This window comes from Equus asinus, chromosome 21, assembly GCF_041296235.1.
Source record: "Equus asinus isolate D_3611 breed Donkey chromosome 21, EquAss-T2T_v2, whole genome shotgun sequence".
NCBI classification, from domain to species: Eukaryota; Metazoa; Chordata; class Mammalia; order Perissodactyla; family Equidae; genus Equus; species Equus asinus.
In genome coordinates this window covers 8,998,234-9,010,779 of record NC_091810.1, presented here as the reverse complement: position 1 = coordinate 9,010,779, position 12,546 = coordinate 8,998,234, and the positions used below count along the sequence as shown (strand labels likewise).

Here is a 12,546-nt window from a genome sequence, read left to right as displayed (position 1 = left end):
TTACTAGTTTCCTCACCCTATAGCAGAGGCAAAATAGTAGCCAAGTATTTTTCTGAATGAGCCACAGCTGGCAGAGGAAGGCCAAAGTGTGTGGAGCCATGGGTGCTCATATTGCCCAAGCTGCCTAGGATGTGCCAGTAATGACCTGAGGAGCTGGGTGTTGTCGCCATCGTGTGATGAAGAAACCATGGCTTGGAAACTTTGCCCAGGGTTACACATCCCTCAGTGATTAGGTTGAGAGTTGAAACTTGGCTTGTCACACTCCAAAGCCCAGGTTCTTTTCTGTCATATCTGGCCACTTCTCTCTCTGCTGTTCAGTAGGTCCAGAGTTTAGTCTCATGGACAGGAAGGGAGGAGAGACTCAACTGCTCACAGTTCCCCCTTAACAACCCTCCTTCCCATCCCCACAGAGGAGGATAAATGACTCTGCCACTCAACGGATACACTTTCAAAAACTGGTCTGTCAGAGTTAACACCGTCCATTTTGGGTTCCAAGTGGGGACTCTGACCCCTAGGGCACGCAAATGAGAGCTTTCATTACCTTTCTTGTGATGTCACTTTCTAATTCTGCGCTGCAGGCATTGGGCAAACAAAGAATGCTTGGGGCTATGCAGGTGGCTAAGTTGTAAGCTGTCATCTGATTGACGGACGAATGCTGCTGAATGTTGTGCAGCACTCCAAAAAGATAGCGCAGGAGCTCTGCATTGGCTCTGGGCAGCTCATCCAAAAGCCTAAAGACACAAAAATGGACCTTTAAAGACAGCACGTCATTTTGCTCAGGAAGTTGGAAATACAGAGAAAGGGAGCAGAGGACTTCTTTGTAGAGCAGGCACAAAGCCCAGTGAACATGCACGAGAATGCAGAAATGGCCCTCCCAAACATGCTGCCTGAAACATTTCCCTGAAACGCCTAGAACGTGTTCTCATTCGGGCACATCTTATTAACATCGAATTTAATCTAAATATATTTTAAAACTCTGAAACATTGCAGAAACTCTTCAATTAAAGTTCACAAAAGCTCATTGATTAAATTAAACAGCGATGAAATTTCAAAGGCTCCCTTTGTTTTGAAGGTAGCAATATAGGAACACTGTCTCAGGGTAAGAGCCCAGCAAAGTTCCAGGCAAAAATGTTTCATTGAGTTCAGTTCCTGAACCAGATAAGAACTTCTCTGGCTAGTTAAGTGTTTGACAAAGGTAAGACCATATCCCTGGCAGATTGGTCCTTTAGCATCTCTCTTGGACCAAAGGATTTCATCTGCTCTCAGTTTCATATTGTCAAATAAAAATGGCAAGTAATAGGATATATTGGAATATATGAGGAAGCCATTTTGGTGTAAACCTAATTCGGGCCTGACCTTGTCTTTCCAAAAGGGCCTGACCGAGGCCATTGAGCATGCATTGTATATCTGCTTTAGAGATTCCCTATGGCAAGAGCAAAAGGCCCTTGAGATAAAGGTGCAACTTCCCTCCCCCTGCCAACGTTGGTGTCTCCTTAAGGATTAAGCATCTTTCCTTAGGCTAGAAACTGATTACTGCGCTCACCTGTGACCGCCCAGCTTGAGACAATAGACTTGCCTCCTGCTGCGCCCTTGGAGATAGCAGACCCACTACCTGCTGTGTCCATCAAGTGCTGTGCCGACAGGGCACTCTTGTGGCTATTGTGGGAGGGACATTTCAATCATGTGAAACACCCTCTTTGAGGGTATATAACCACCCTATGTACCCCCACTTCTTTGGAGTGCTCTGTTCCTTTGTGGAAAGACCTCCCGGGTTATAATCCTAAAATTTAAGCTCAGAATAAACTCACCCAAATTTTCATTTATTGATTGGTTATGGATTATTTTCGTCGACAACATATTCAGAAGGTATAAAATGGTCAAGGATTCCTTATTAACAAGACTAGGAGAAGAACGAGAACTCAATAAGAGCAGTAAGGCATGCCACTATTTTTGAACTGGCCTCCGTGGGAGTGGTCAAATCAAACTCTTTGGCATTGGTCATTATTTTAGTGGACAAAGCTGTAAAGTATAAGCTAATATTTTCCTAAGAGTATGTTGATTGTACTTTGGAGGTGTGCCCCAGTAGAGTAATCATGGCATCGTTACCTCTGAGTGGCAGCGATTTTCTCCTCCTCGTTCTCTCCATCAGTTATACTGACCCATTTAGCATAGAGGTCAGATGTAAAGACGCTCCCTGGGATGTTTCGAAGAAAATCCTTACACACATCAAAAGAAGAGTATTATTCTTATGGCAAATACATATTGGACAAATTACAGGGAAAACATGGAGTTGAAAAGTTGAGTTTCTGTCCCCACTTCCTTCTCAGGCTCCCCACACTGTGACCAATGCAGCGCTCAGCTCCACCTCTCCACTGACCTGCACACCCTGAAGTGGGTGCTTGGACTTCTAAAACTTAGAAGCATCAAAGCAGAGTGGGCCACAGTGGGAGCGAAGAGAAAGCCCCCTTCTATCACCTGGAACTTCCTCTTGGTGTCCATTTTAGTAAACTAGTAGAAACTGACAAGGTCCGGTGAGACGTCATCCTCAATCCTGCTAGTTTCTTGAGAAGAAATACCCATCCCCGTTTGAGACACAGTGCTTGCTCTTAACTCAAGCAAGAGAAGTTCTGAAACAAACCAAACGCGCACACCCTTGTGCTCTCGCACACATATTAAGAGAGAACTGAGCCTTCTGACTTGAGGTATGTGTGCTCCTTGGGAGAACACTGCGTCACAATAGCCTCATTCATCCTGGTTTTAACTGTATGAACGTTTGATCCTGCAGACTGGGAAGCAGCAGACATTGGAAATATATTAAAATCCCCATTGGGTAACAATGTGTTACCCCTTACAGTCTGTGAGTGGGACATACAGATCCTTCCAAAAGAAGAAACTTACTAAAAACTTAGATACATCGCAACTTCAGGCCTCTGAGTATCAGGGCTACAGACGCACAAATGTCCACTTCCTAAGTGGAGGCCTGGAACATCTGTCACTTTAGAGGGCTGAGGAACAAGTTTAACATCGTAGAATTGGGCCTATTAAAATTTACAAAGCTTTAATGTTTGTGCAAGACTGAGGGGAAGTTGTCACATTGTCTTGCTAGCTTCCAAGCACACCTAGCTTCCATTGTTCTCACTCAGCAGCACATGCCTTCTCTTAGTGGTGGCTTGCTCGAGAAGTGCCTCAGGGCAACAATCCTAATGAGAATCTAATGATGGTTCACTCATGCTAATCCCTATTGAGCTGCTGTTAGTACCAGGCACTATTGTGAGCACTGGGGACAGAGCAGAGAAGCCAACGGACAGAGTCCCAGTCCTCTCACTTTGACTATGTTGATTGGTGTGTGGTACCCATGGTATTGTAGCTAGCCATGGTAGTTAGTGCTTTTCACCGTGTTTCCTATGGAGTGCTTCCAATATATTTGGAGAGAGGAAGCAGTCCAACTCTGGCCGGCTCTTTGAGTCTGGGAGCATGCAGGAGGGCCCTTGCCTCATGCGTACCACACTACATGCACTCGGAGCATGTGTCTCCTCTCTGTTTCCTGAACCCTGTTCTGTGGGAGCCCATTGGTGAGGCTGAGTGTGGTGAAGCCAGAACATGACCCGAGCAGAATATGCCAAGGGTATTCACTGCTGGACCTCTGTTTTTAGACAGCTCAATGGCAAACTCAATGTGGTCCTGATGATGTACTCATTTCTGGTTTAGGTCAACACCCCAGTTCATTGGGCATGGTATTATCAAAGCCAAGTTGCAAAGTCTGATTCCCCACCAAGATCAGTCAACTTTAGGAATGTCTAAGAACTATACCCACGAGTGGCCACCCCCTTGCTAGTGTGTACTTATAACAGAAAGATAGGCAAGACTCTGCTGATGGGCAACTCTAACTCTTGCTGGAAAATCAGTTCCAGGTGGGCACCTCACAGAAGGCAACACTCAACTTGCTATTTGCATGCCTAGAGTATATTTCTAATCATCCCAGTGTCACAGTGGTCGACTCTAAGCCACTTCTGAACTGTCCCTATTTATCACAGAGCTGAACAATCATAGGGAACAAGGAAAGACCAAATGGAATCTCGATTATAAGAGAATTTTAATAACCTATTGTAGTCATTTCTACTTATGACATTCCTCTTTACAGCTGTTAACAAATACCAAGATGGATTGAGTCAATTCTTTCCCTGTTCTATGATTCCCTTCATAGAAACATAACTGGATATTTGTGATTTAGTGGTATCATTTAAAAACCTTTTTTGTATAAATCTATTGAATTTTCAGAATTCCAAACAAATTTTCATTGCTGCACCTACTTTAAAAGTCAGATTTATAAGAAGAAGCATGTGGTAGGAGCTTGTTACTGTGTGACCATAATCGTGGGTGGTGGGTTAAGCTTAACAAACATTAATAAAGGATGCCAAATTTGGTAAGGGTGAAAGAAGGCAAAAAATAGTGAAGTCACCCCTACAATACTTTTAAATTAAAAGAGACAGGCGAAAGAAGGATGAAGAAGTGAACGGAGCTTTTGGTCACTCATTGAGCATTTTTTGATTCATTGAATGACAAATGTTGGCTTACTGACTACGGTCAACCTCTCTATCTATTTTCAAATGTTTCATACGAATTTTCTTTTGTAAACTTTGCTTTCATTAGGACAATGGTGAAGAAGTCATCAAAAACAGGATGTTTGTTCTGGTAAACGTTCTGTACATCTAAGTGTGTGTTTAGGATTTTTATTATTATTGTTCTGGGATAATGTTCAGGAATGAAGAAGGAGAAGGTAGTGTGTGATGAAAAAGGAAAGTATATCTAACATTTGGGGCTTTTAACACCCAAACCAACGCCCTTAAATTTGGACTTCGTGAAGTGTTTTTCAGTTTCTCAATCTATTATGCCTATTATGGTTCCTGGGCAATCACGGTGAAGGAAATTGATCATGTACCTTCAGAGTTACGCTGTGTGTGGATAATGCTAGAAGTTTCCCTACCTTTAAGACACATGCGACCACAAGAACAGATTCACAGTCCAGGTTCACTTTGTCCCCAGCATTTAATGTCTCCTTTAGGGCTCTGCATAATTTCATATTGGCCGATTTTCTGAATATGCCCTCTGTGAGCGGCCCTTTTTGCTTAAGAAAGCAAAGCATATCCTATAGGGAAGAAGAGAAAGAAAAAATCAATGGTACCTCATATCCAGGAGCCAAGAGCACCAGCTCCCCCCTTGTCTGAGCTGGGGTAAGCGAGGTGCAGTGCTGGGGGGGGGGGGCATGCAAGCAAACGTAGAAGTTTTTTTCTCAGTGTCTCTATTTTCTACCCAACCATCCCTTCTACATTCATATGCTGAAACATTTCAAACAGTTTTTAAGTCAGATTTTCCTTTTCAGTGAACTGACACTTTTGAATCAAACTTCCCTGCTTCCAGGCCTTTATGGAATCACCCGCTCCTACTCCACCAATCTTTCCTCATCGTGCCCTAATATAGCTGCTCTTCCCCAGCTATGGAAATCTTCGTGCCATACCCGTGTCCCATTGTTCATTCCCCGTTAAGGGGCTGCGTACCCTATTTCTACTTCCTGGATTGCTTTCCCTCTTTTAAAATCGGGGTCTCCAAACCCCTCTCCTCCTCCTCTAATTACATCCCCTTCTCATCACTCTTTCCTTTCCTTTTGCTGCATCTTCATGTCCTCTGCTTGTGGTGCAGAAAGGCTCTAGGTATTGGAGTCAGGTAATCCAAGGGACCCGAATCCTATAATGCTACATCTTGGCTGTGTGGCCTTGGGCACAGTGTACACTTTAGTGAGGTTACTTTTTTTCTCGTTTGTGAAGTGGGAATGATGATAATCATAGCTACCCCCTAAATTTGCTGTGAAACTTGCAAGGACTGAGGTAGTAGGAGCATGGGACTGGCATGACACATTTCTTCGTCGTTAGCCTAAAGTTCCCTAGATCTGGTAGAGTGCTTGGAGAGATACTGAACACTCAATAAATGTTGACACTGACAATTCCATACACCAATTTGAGTTAACACAGGCCAAATTCTGTGGCTGTCACTTGACACATTCTATTTGGATGAAAGGATCCACATATGCCAGAGGCTGAGTCTGTATGCTTCAGCACTGGAAATACAGGTCAAAGTCACCTGAGAGATTCTGAGGAGTGAGATTGAGTAGACTCAGCTGAAGGAGGCTGAAGACTACTGTGGAGTTCAGAGAAGATGAGACGGGGTGGACTCTCAGAGACTCATCCACATAGAGCCCATTTGCATTGATCTGAGCAGGCATATGTGGGTCTTTGCTTAAACCTATGGAATGGACATGGGTATCTTTTTTTTGTAGTGTTTGCTTTATGACTCAGCAGTACCTAAATCAGATTTTATTCTTTGACGTAATATTAGCAAAGCTTTTCCCCCAAAGCCAGCGGCTGTCTAAAGATTTCTCCATTTAGGGATAGATTTAAACGAGACACTTGACCTCTCAGAGTTCTCCCTCCTCAGGAAAGCCACAGAAGACCAAAATGAGACCCACCAGAAGAGAAGGGGGCAGGCTGTCGCGTTCACACACATCCCCGAGGCTGATGCCAAAGAGCTGCCCTGGCTTTGGGGATGGTGGCGTCACGTGCAGAAGGTCCTGGCAGGTGCTGGAGCCACGCCGGAGGGCCCAGTTGCCCATAAAATTAATTCTCACTGACTTCTTTCCTGAATCCAAAGAAGAAGTGAGATTATCAGTAGTAGTTAGTTTAATTTACTTACGGCACATTCATTGCGATGGCAAGAAGAAAGAGGAACTGAGTCAGCTTTTGCACAGAATTTCCCACGTTTGGAAATTGGCCAACTGCATCCTTGTGGTGTTAACGTGCTCTTCTTCCCCTCATCCTGCAAACCTACAGGCTTGCTCAGACTCGGGGTCACTTCTTCCAGGGGAAATGCTTCCTAGGCAGTGCTCTCTCCTGCCTGTTGCATGAGACACTTCACTTGTACTTGTCCATGTTTTCTGATGTTTAGTATGAACGGTGGATTCAGGTGACAGATCACATTTCGAAAGCTAACCAGGTTTGGTTTTCAAATCAAGCAGAGTTTGGCAATCATCTACTTTCATAGTAAGTCTCCTCCCACTCTTAGATTCCCTGTTTGCTTTCTGAACGCCCAACCATGGTCAACTTTCTTTCAGCAAAAGGATCTGCCTTTCAAGACACAACCTGCCTGAGCCCACTTCTCAGCCCGCCTCTGGCCTCTGCTCTGGGGGCCACAACGTTCAGGCAGCTCCATGATGACTATCAGCAGTCAGGGTCCTTGGGAAGTAGTCATTAAATGCTGGCTATGTGGTAAGATTCCAGGTGGCCGTGTTTCTTCGGACACCCCACAAAGCTACCCAAAGATGATTTTTAACTACCCAACAGCCCCTGTCAAAAGAATGCTTTTCAAAGGAAAGGTGATCAGCAAGGAAAAGCTGAGTTCCAAGTTTCTACTGCTCAGCTATGAATGTTTACCTAAGAAGGTACCTTACCATTTGTTTAAATCACATGTTTATACCAAATACTAAAAATGTCAACAGAGGAGCCAAGTTGTAGAAGGATAAACAGTGAAGCAACATTTCACCAAGTAGCCTTCAACGTCCAACCACTCGGCCTTCCTGGGAAGGAGTGAGTGCATCTCCATGTCCACTCACATGGATGCAGTGCTCCTGGGGCTGGACCAGAGAGAGCAGGATCCGAGAAACAGAAGGCTCCTGGTTCTGCCGCTTAGTCGGATAAGTTTACTGAAAACTCTTTGAGCTTTGGTTTGGTCAACTTTAATGTAAATGATGCTACCTACACCTCTTTGGACTAAATACTAGAAGGTCCCACTCAGCATAAGGCATGGCTCATAGCAGCCTTGATAAATCTCATCTCCCTCACTCAGAGGGCCTAAGGAGGCCTAGACATCTGTCTCCCCCCCCCAAAGCAGACCCCACCCCCATTCTCCATTTGATTTCACTGCCTCCAGAAGGTAGCAGTCAGGAAGGAATGCCACCACTCCCCTAACTAAGGCTTCTTCCTGCCTGGCATTCATACCCCTACCATTTTAGAAAGAGAGAAGCAAGCCAATACATTCTTAACTCCAGGAGAAGATTTCTATATGTCTGCATGTACAAATGTTTGTCTCAGATACACGTTAAAATATAGGTTGAGTTGTTGTATGCAACCTGGTTTTCCTACTCTTAACCTGATTTTATTATTTCTAAAACTATCCAAATGTATTCCATTATTCAGCTTAAACAAGAATGCTCTGAAGAAGAGTGCTCTATCCCTTGATACAAAGCTACACATTCAGCTACTCTATGAGCATAGACAGAAAGTATAGACAGTGAGCTAACATCTGTTGCCAATCTCCTTTCTGCTTGAGGAAGAGTGGCCCTGAGCTGACATCTGTGCCTATCTTCCTATATTTTGTATGTGGGTCACCTCCACCGCTTGGCTTGATGAGTGGTGTAGGTCAGCACCTGGGATCCAAACGCACAAACCCTGGGCCACCGAAGTGGAGCGCACTGAACTTAACCACTACACCACCGGGCTGGCCCCCAAAACCTAGCTAGTTTTAAACAGTCCTGGCAAGATTTAGGTTAGTGTTTCCTCATCCTCCAATTAGGGTGTGTGTATTAAAAAATAAATTTTTTGAAAATTTATCCTTCTAGAATAACAATCATAATAAAAATACTTTGAAGTAGAAATTCTATTCTGGCTCAAATACTTCCCAAATAAATAAAATGTCTTCTTCAGAGAAAGAAATATCAATGGGAGAATATTGGAGTGGTAGGGGAAAAAATGACAAGAAGGAAGATAAAAAAGCCCTGACCATAAACATTCAGTCTAGTTTTGGTCTCGCCCTGGGTCTGAAGCAGACGTGGAAAGCGAGCTTGCTGTGGGAACAGACTTGAGAGTCCAGTTCTCTCTGGCATCCCAAGGCTACTTCAGCCCAAGCCCAGAAGAGAGTCCAGTTCAATTCCATAACTCTTCACTCCACTGGAGTTTTTGATTCCAGGTGTGTCTAAGACATGTGGTCATTTGGTCCCCTCCCGTGACAGACCGAGATACTGGACAAATCCCTGAGATCGGGAAGGCACGTTCTCGGGTTGTAGAAGCACATGCTCTGAGAAGACACATGGATGTGCAGACACAGAACTATATGGCAACAGTGCTCTAGGGATACAGAGAAGGGAGCAACTGTCTACCTAGAAGAATTAAAAAAGAAAAAAAACCTTCCTAGAATTGAGCTGGGTCTTGATTTTAGACCTTTGGAGTTTCTCTAAGCTTGATTCTGGGTGGGTACTGGGTTCCTGTCCACACGGGCTCTCCACCCACACATGGAAAATCAGCTCTGTGTCACGCGTTTGGGAAGTGGAGACATGAGCCAAGAGAAGGCGCTTGCCAGAGGGGAGGGGCTCACCTTTCCTCTGTTGGTTCCTGGCTGGGTGCCTTGGCTTCAGGATGAATTGGCCTTGCGTGTCTGGGGACTCCTGGAAGGTGGAGCCCTCTGGTCCCTGTGGCAGGAGCCCAGTGGCTGGACGATGGCTCATTTTAATTATGTAGGGATGCTCATGTCCTGTACAGAGAAAAACCTAACTATGCATCAGGATTATGGTGATGGATTAGGATCAAACCTCCTTACTGTGAGCATGTGGGCCACACCAGTGTGTGCTGCCATTCTCCCGCAGCTTCTGGATGAAGAAGGCTGTGCTCCTGAGCGAGTGCCACGTGCACCCTCACAGGCGACACCTTGCAAAAAGCAGGTGCCCAAGCAAAAGAGTTTAAAAAGGAAAGAGAAAAAGATTTTTAACCACGTTGCTTTCTTTGGAATGCATAGATCCATAAGTGCATTGCACAATCTTGACTTTTGTTGTGTTTCCCTCCGAGAATATTTAATGCCTTCTAGTTTCTGCCTTGACACTAACTAGATCTGTACATCTGAGGCAAATTACTTGACCTCTCTGAGCCTGACATTCATCCTTTTAAATGCTTACCCTCACACAGACTTATAAGGATCAAGGAAAATATATTAATAAACATTGGTGGTCAATGGTTTTTAAAGAATTGGACCATATATGTTCAGAATTGCTGTGATCACTGTTGTCTCACTTGTAATGTCATTTTAACACAGATTTTATTTCCTTTTGTCAGTTCTAAAGACAAGGGCTCCTCAAGAGCAGCAGGGCTCTGTGCCTTCAGCTGCCCTCCCATGGCTGCCCAACCACCCAGGGCCCTGCCAGGCAGCCATCAGAGGGAAGGCTGCACGGTGTTGGAAACCCAGAAGCAAAGTGCAAAACAGTGTTTACAGAGTGGAAAACTGCCCCCAACATCACCGGGAGTTGCCTGCCATGTGATTTGTTTTGCTCTTCCATGCTTTAAATTGCTTCCTCTCCATAGAGTTCACTGTGGAGAATTGCACTTTTCCCCAACAGTGTGGTGTGGATTTCATTCTTGAAGAATACAGGCATGCCTAGTTTTATTGTGCTTCCCTTAATTGCATTTCACAGATACTGCGCTTTTTACAAATTGAGAACTTCCGGCAACCCTATGTCAAGCAAATCGATCAGCACCGTGTTTCCAACGGTGTTTGCTCGCTTTATGTCGCTGTGTCATATTTTGATAGTTCTTGCAATATTCCAGTCTTTTTCATGATTATTATAGTTGTTATGGTGATCTGTGATCAGTGTCTTTGATGGTACTATTGTAACTGTTTTGGGGCACTATGAACACTGCCCATCTAAGATGGAGACCTTAATGGATAAATGCGTGTGTGTTCTGACCTCTCCACTGACCTGACATTCCCCTCTCTCTCCATATCCTCAGGACTCCCTGTTCCCTGAGACATGACAATATGGAAATTAGGCCAGCTAGTAACCCTACAATGGCCTCTAAGTGTTCAATGAGAGGAAGAGTCACACACCTCTCACCTTAAATGAAAAGTGAGAAATGATTAAGCTTCCTGAGGAAGCCATGTCGAAAGCTGAGGCGGCTGAGAGCTAGTCCTCTGGCACCAGAGAGTTAGCCAAGTCATGAACACAAAAGAAAAATTCTTGAAGGAAATTCAAAGTGCTCCTGCAGTGAACACATGAATGAGAAGAAAGCAAAACAGCCTTATTGCCGACAGGGAGACAGTGTTAGTGGTCTGGATAGAAGATCAAACCAGCCATAACACTCCCTTCAGCCCAAGCTCATCCAGAGCAAGGTCCTCACTCTCTTCAATTCCGTGAAGGCTGAGAAGACCTCCTGCCAGGTCTGCAACAGAGCCTGTCCCTTCCCTTGTCTTAGTCCCTCTATTTTCCACACTGAACAAATTTGGTGATCCAAGAATTATTATTCTTTTAGCTCACTTGCTCTAATAACGATTTTAGGAGAGGTGTAATCGATTTATCAATAACCTCAAGAACAATACTAGAAAACTCGGCCTGAGAAACAGCAAAGTACCGGTGGTTTAGTCAGTGAAGACGTGAGGAGTTAACTGCAATTATCTCATCTTCCTTATGATGCTGAGAAAAGTTTCGGACACAGAGCAAGTATTAAATAAATATTTGTACTTGGATTCAGAGGTATGGCTGGATTTTTTAAGATTCTCACAAAATAGAGGCTACTTAGTAGTTAGGAAATGGAACAGAGGAATTCAAGACTGGAATATAAAAAAATAAATAGATGGGAAAAGAAATTCCGATCCAGGTTGCCATCATACCTGAGGAAGTAAGTATGTATAAGTTTTTCAAGACAGCTCTGCTTGTCAAGTAAAAAAGTAAAGAAGAAAAACTCACATTTCCCACAAACTAGACCATAAGCCGTGGAATGAAGAGATGTTATCAGTGCCTGGGATAGAGTAAGTGCTTAGTAATTATTTAATAAATGTAGGAAGGAATATTGCATAAGATTTTCACTTTTAAGGGTCTTGGAGCTTGAGACTGAGCAACCGTTCCTTGGAGACTTCAGAGTTGCAGTTTTCTACCCAATCAGCCCCCTCTGAGATGTTCCCAGACACTTACCAGTGAGTGGGCATGGGGCCTCTTTCTTGCCGGAACTGACCCACAGCTGGTAATCTTTCTCAGAGCCCTTGGAAACAAAAAGAACTATGTGTCACACTAAATCTTTCACAGCAGGTACCAGTTCCTTAGCATTTCTGCTTCCAAAAAGAAAAAATTGGGGCCAGTATAAATGCTATTTGGTCAATGGGGGTGGCTACAGTTTTTTGGAGTCAATGGCGCCGATTTCAGTAACCCCTTATCCCTCTCACAGCCTCCAATAGACCCTCCCTGATTCTTGTCCCTGTTGATGAAGGCCAAGGATCTATGGAACCACAATGCAGTCAGCCCCTCAATTTGGGCATGGCCGATAGCAAAAGAAATCACAGTTATGCCCCCTTTATTAAGGAGGAAAAGTCTAATCTTGAGAGTCCTGCCTTCTGCTATCTCCAGACTCCTTGGAGAATGTTGGCTTTTGCCTTCAAATGTCCCTGCCCAGACAAGCATGCTGTCCTGAGAGCCACACACCCTGCCATGACTGTTCCATGAAAGTAAAGCTTGAAAGGCCTCGA

The 12,546-nt window shown here is 44.3% G+C and overlaps 1 protein-coding gene across 1 annotated transcript in view; it reads right to left on the bottom strand.

Moving 5' to 3' along the window:
* LOC123284046 (rho GTPase-activating protein 20-like) overlaps positions 1–12,546 on the bottom strand; it is a gene marked incomplete at its 5' end in the record, with an annotated part of 48,453 nt that overhangs the window by 21,393 nt on the left and 14,514 nt on the right. Inside the window, 6 exons of the mRNA XM_070493508.1 lie at positions 542–731; positions 2,107–2,216; positions 4,985–5,146; positions 6,521–6,690; positions 9,418–9,573; positions 11,999–12,065. Of these exons, the coding sequence (XP_070349609.1) occupies positions 542–731; positions 2,107–2,216; positions 4,985–5,146; positions 6,521–6,690; positions 9,418–9,573; positions 11,999–12,065 (855 nt within the window). The remainder of the gene's footprint in view (positions 1–541; positions 732–2,106; positions 2,217–4,984; positions 5,147–6,520; positions 6,691–9,417; positions 9,574–11,998; positions 12,066–12,546) is intronic.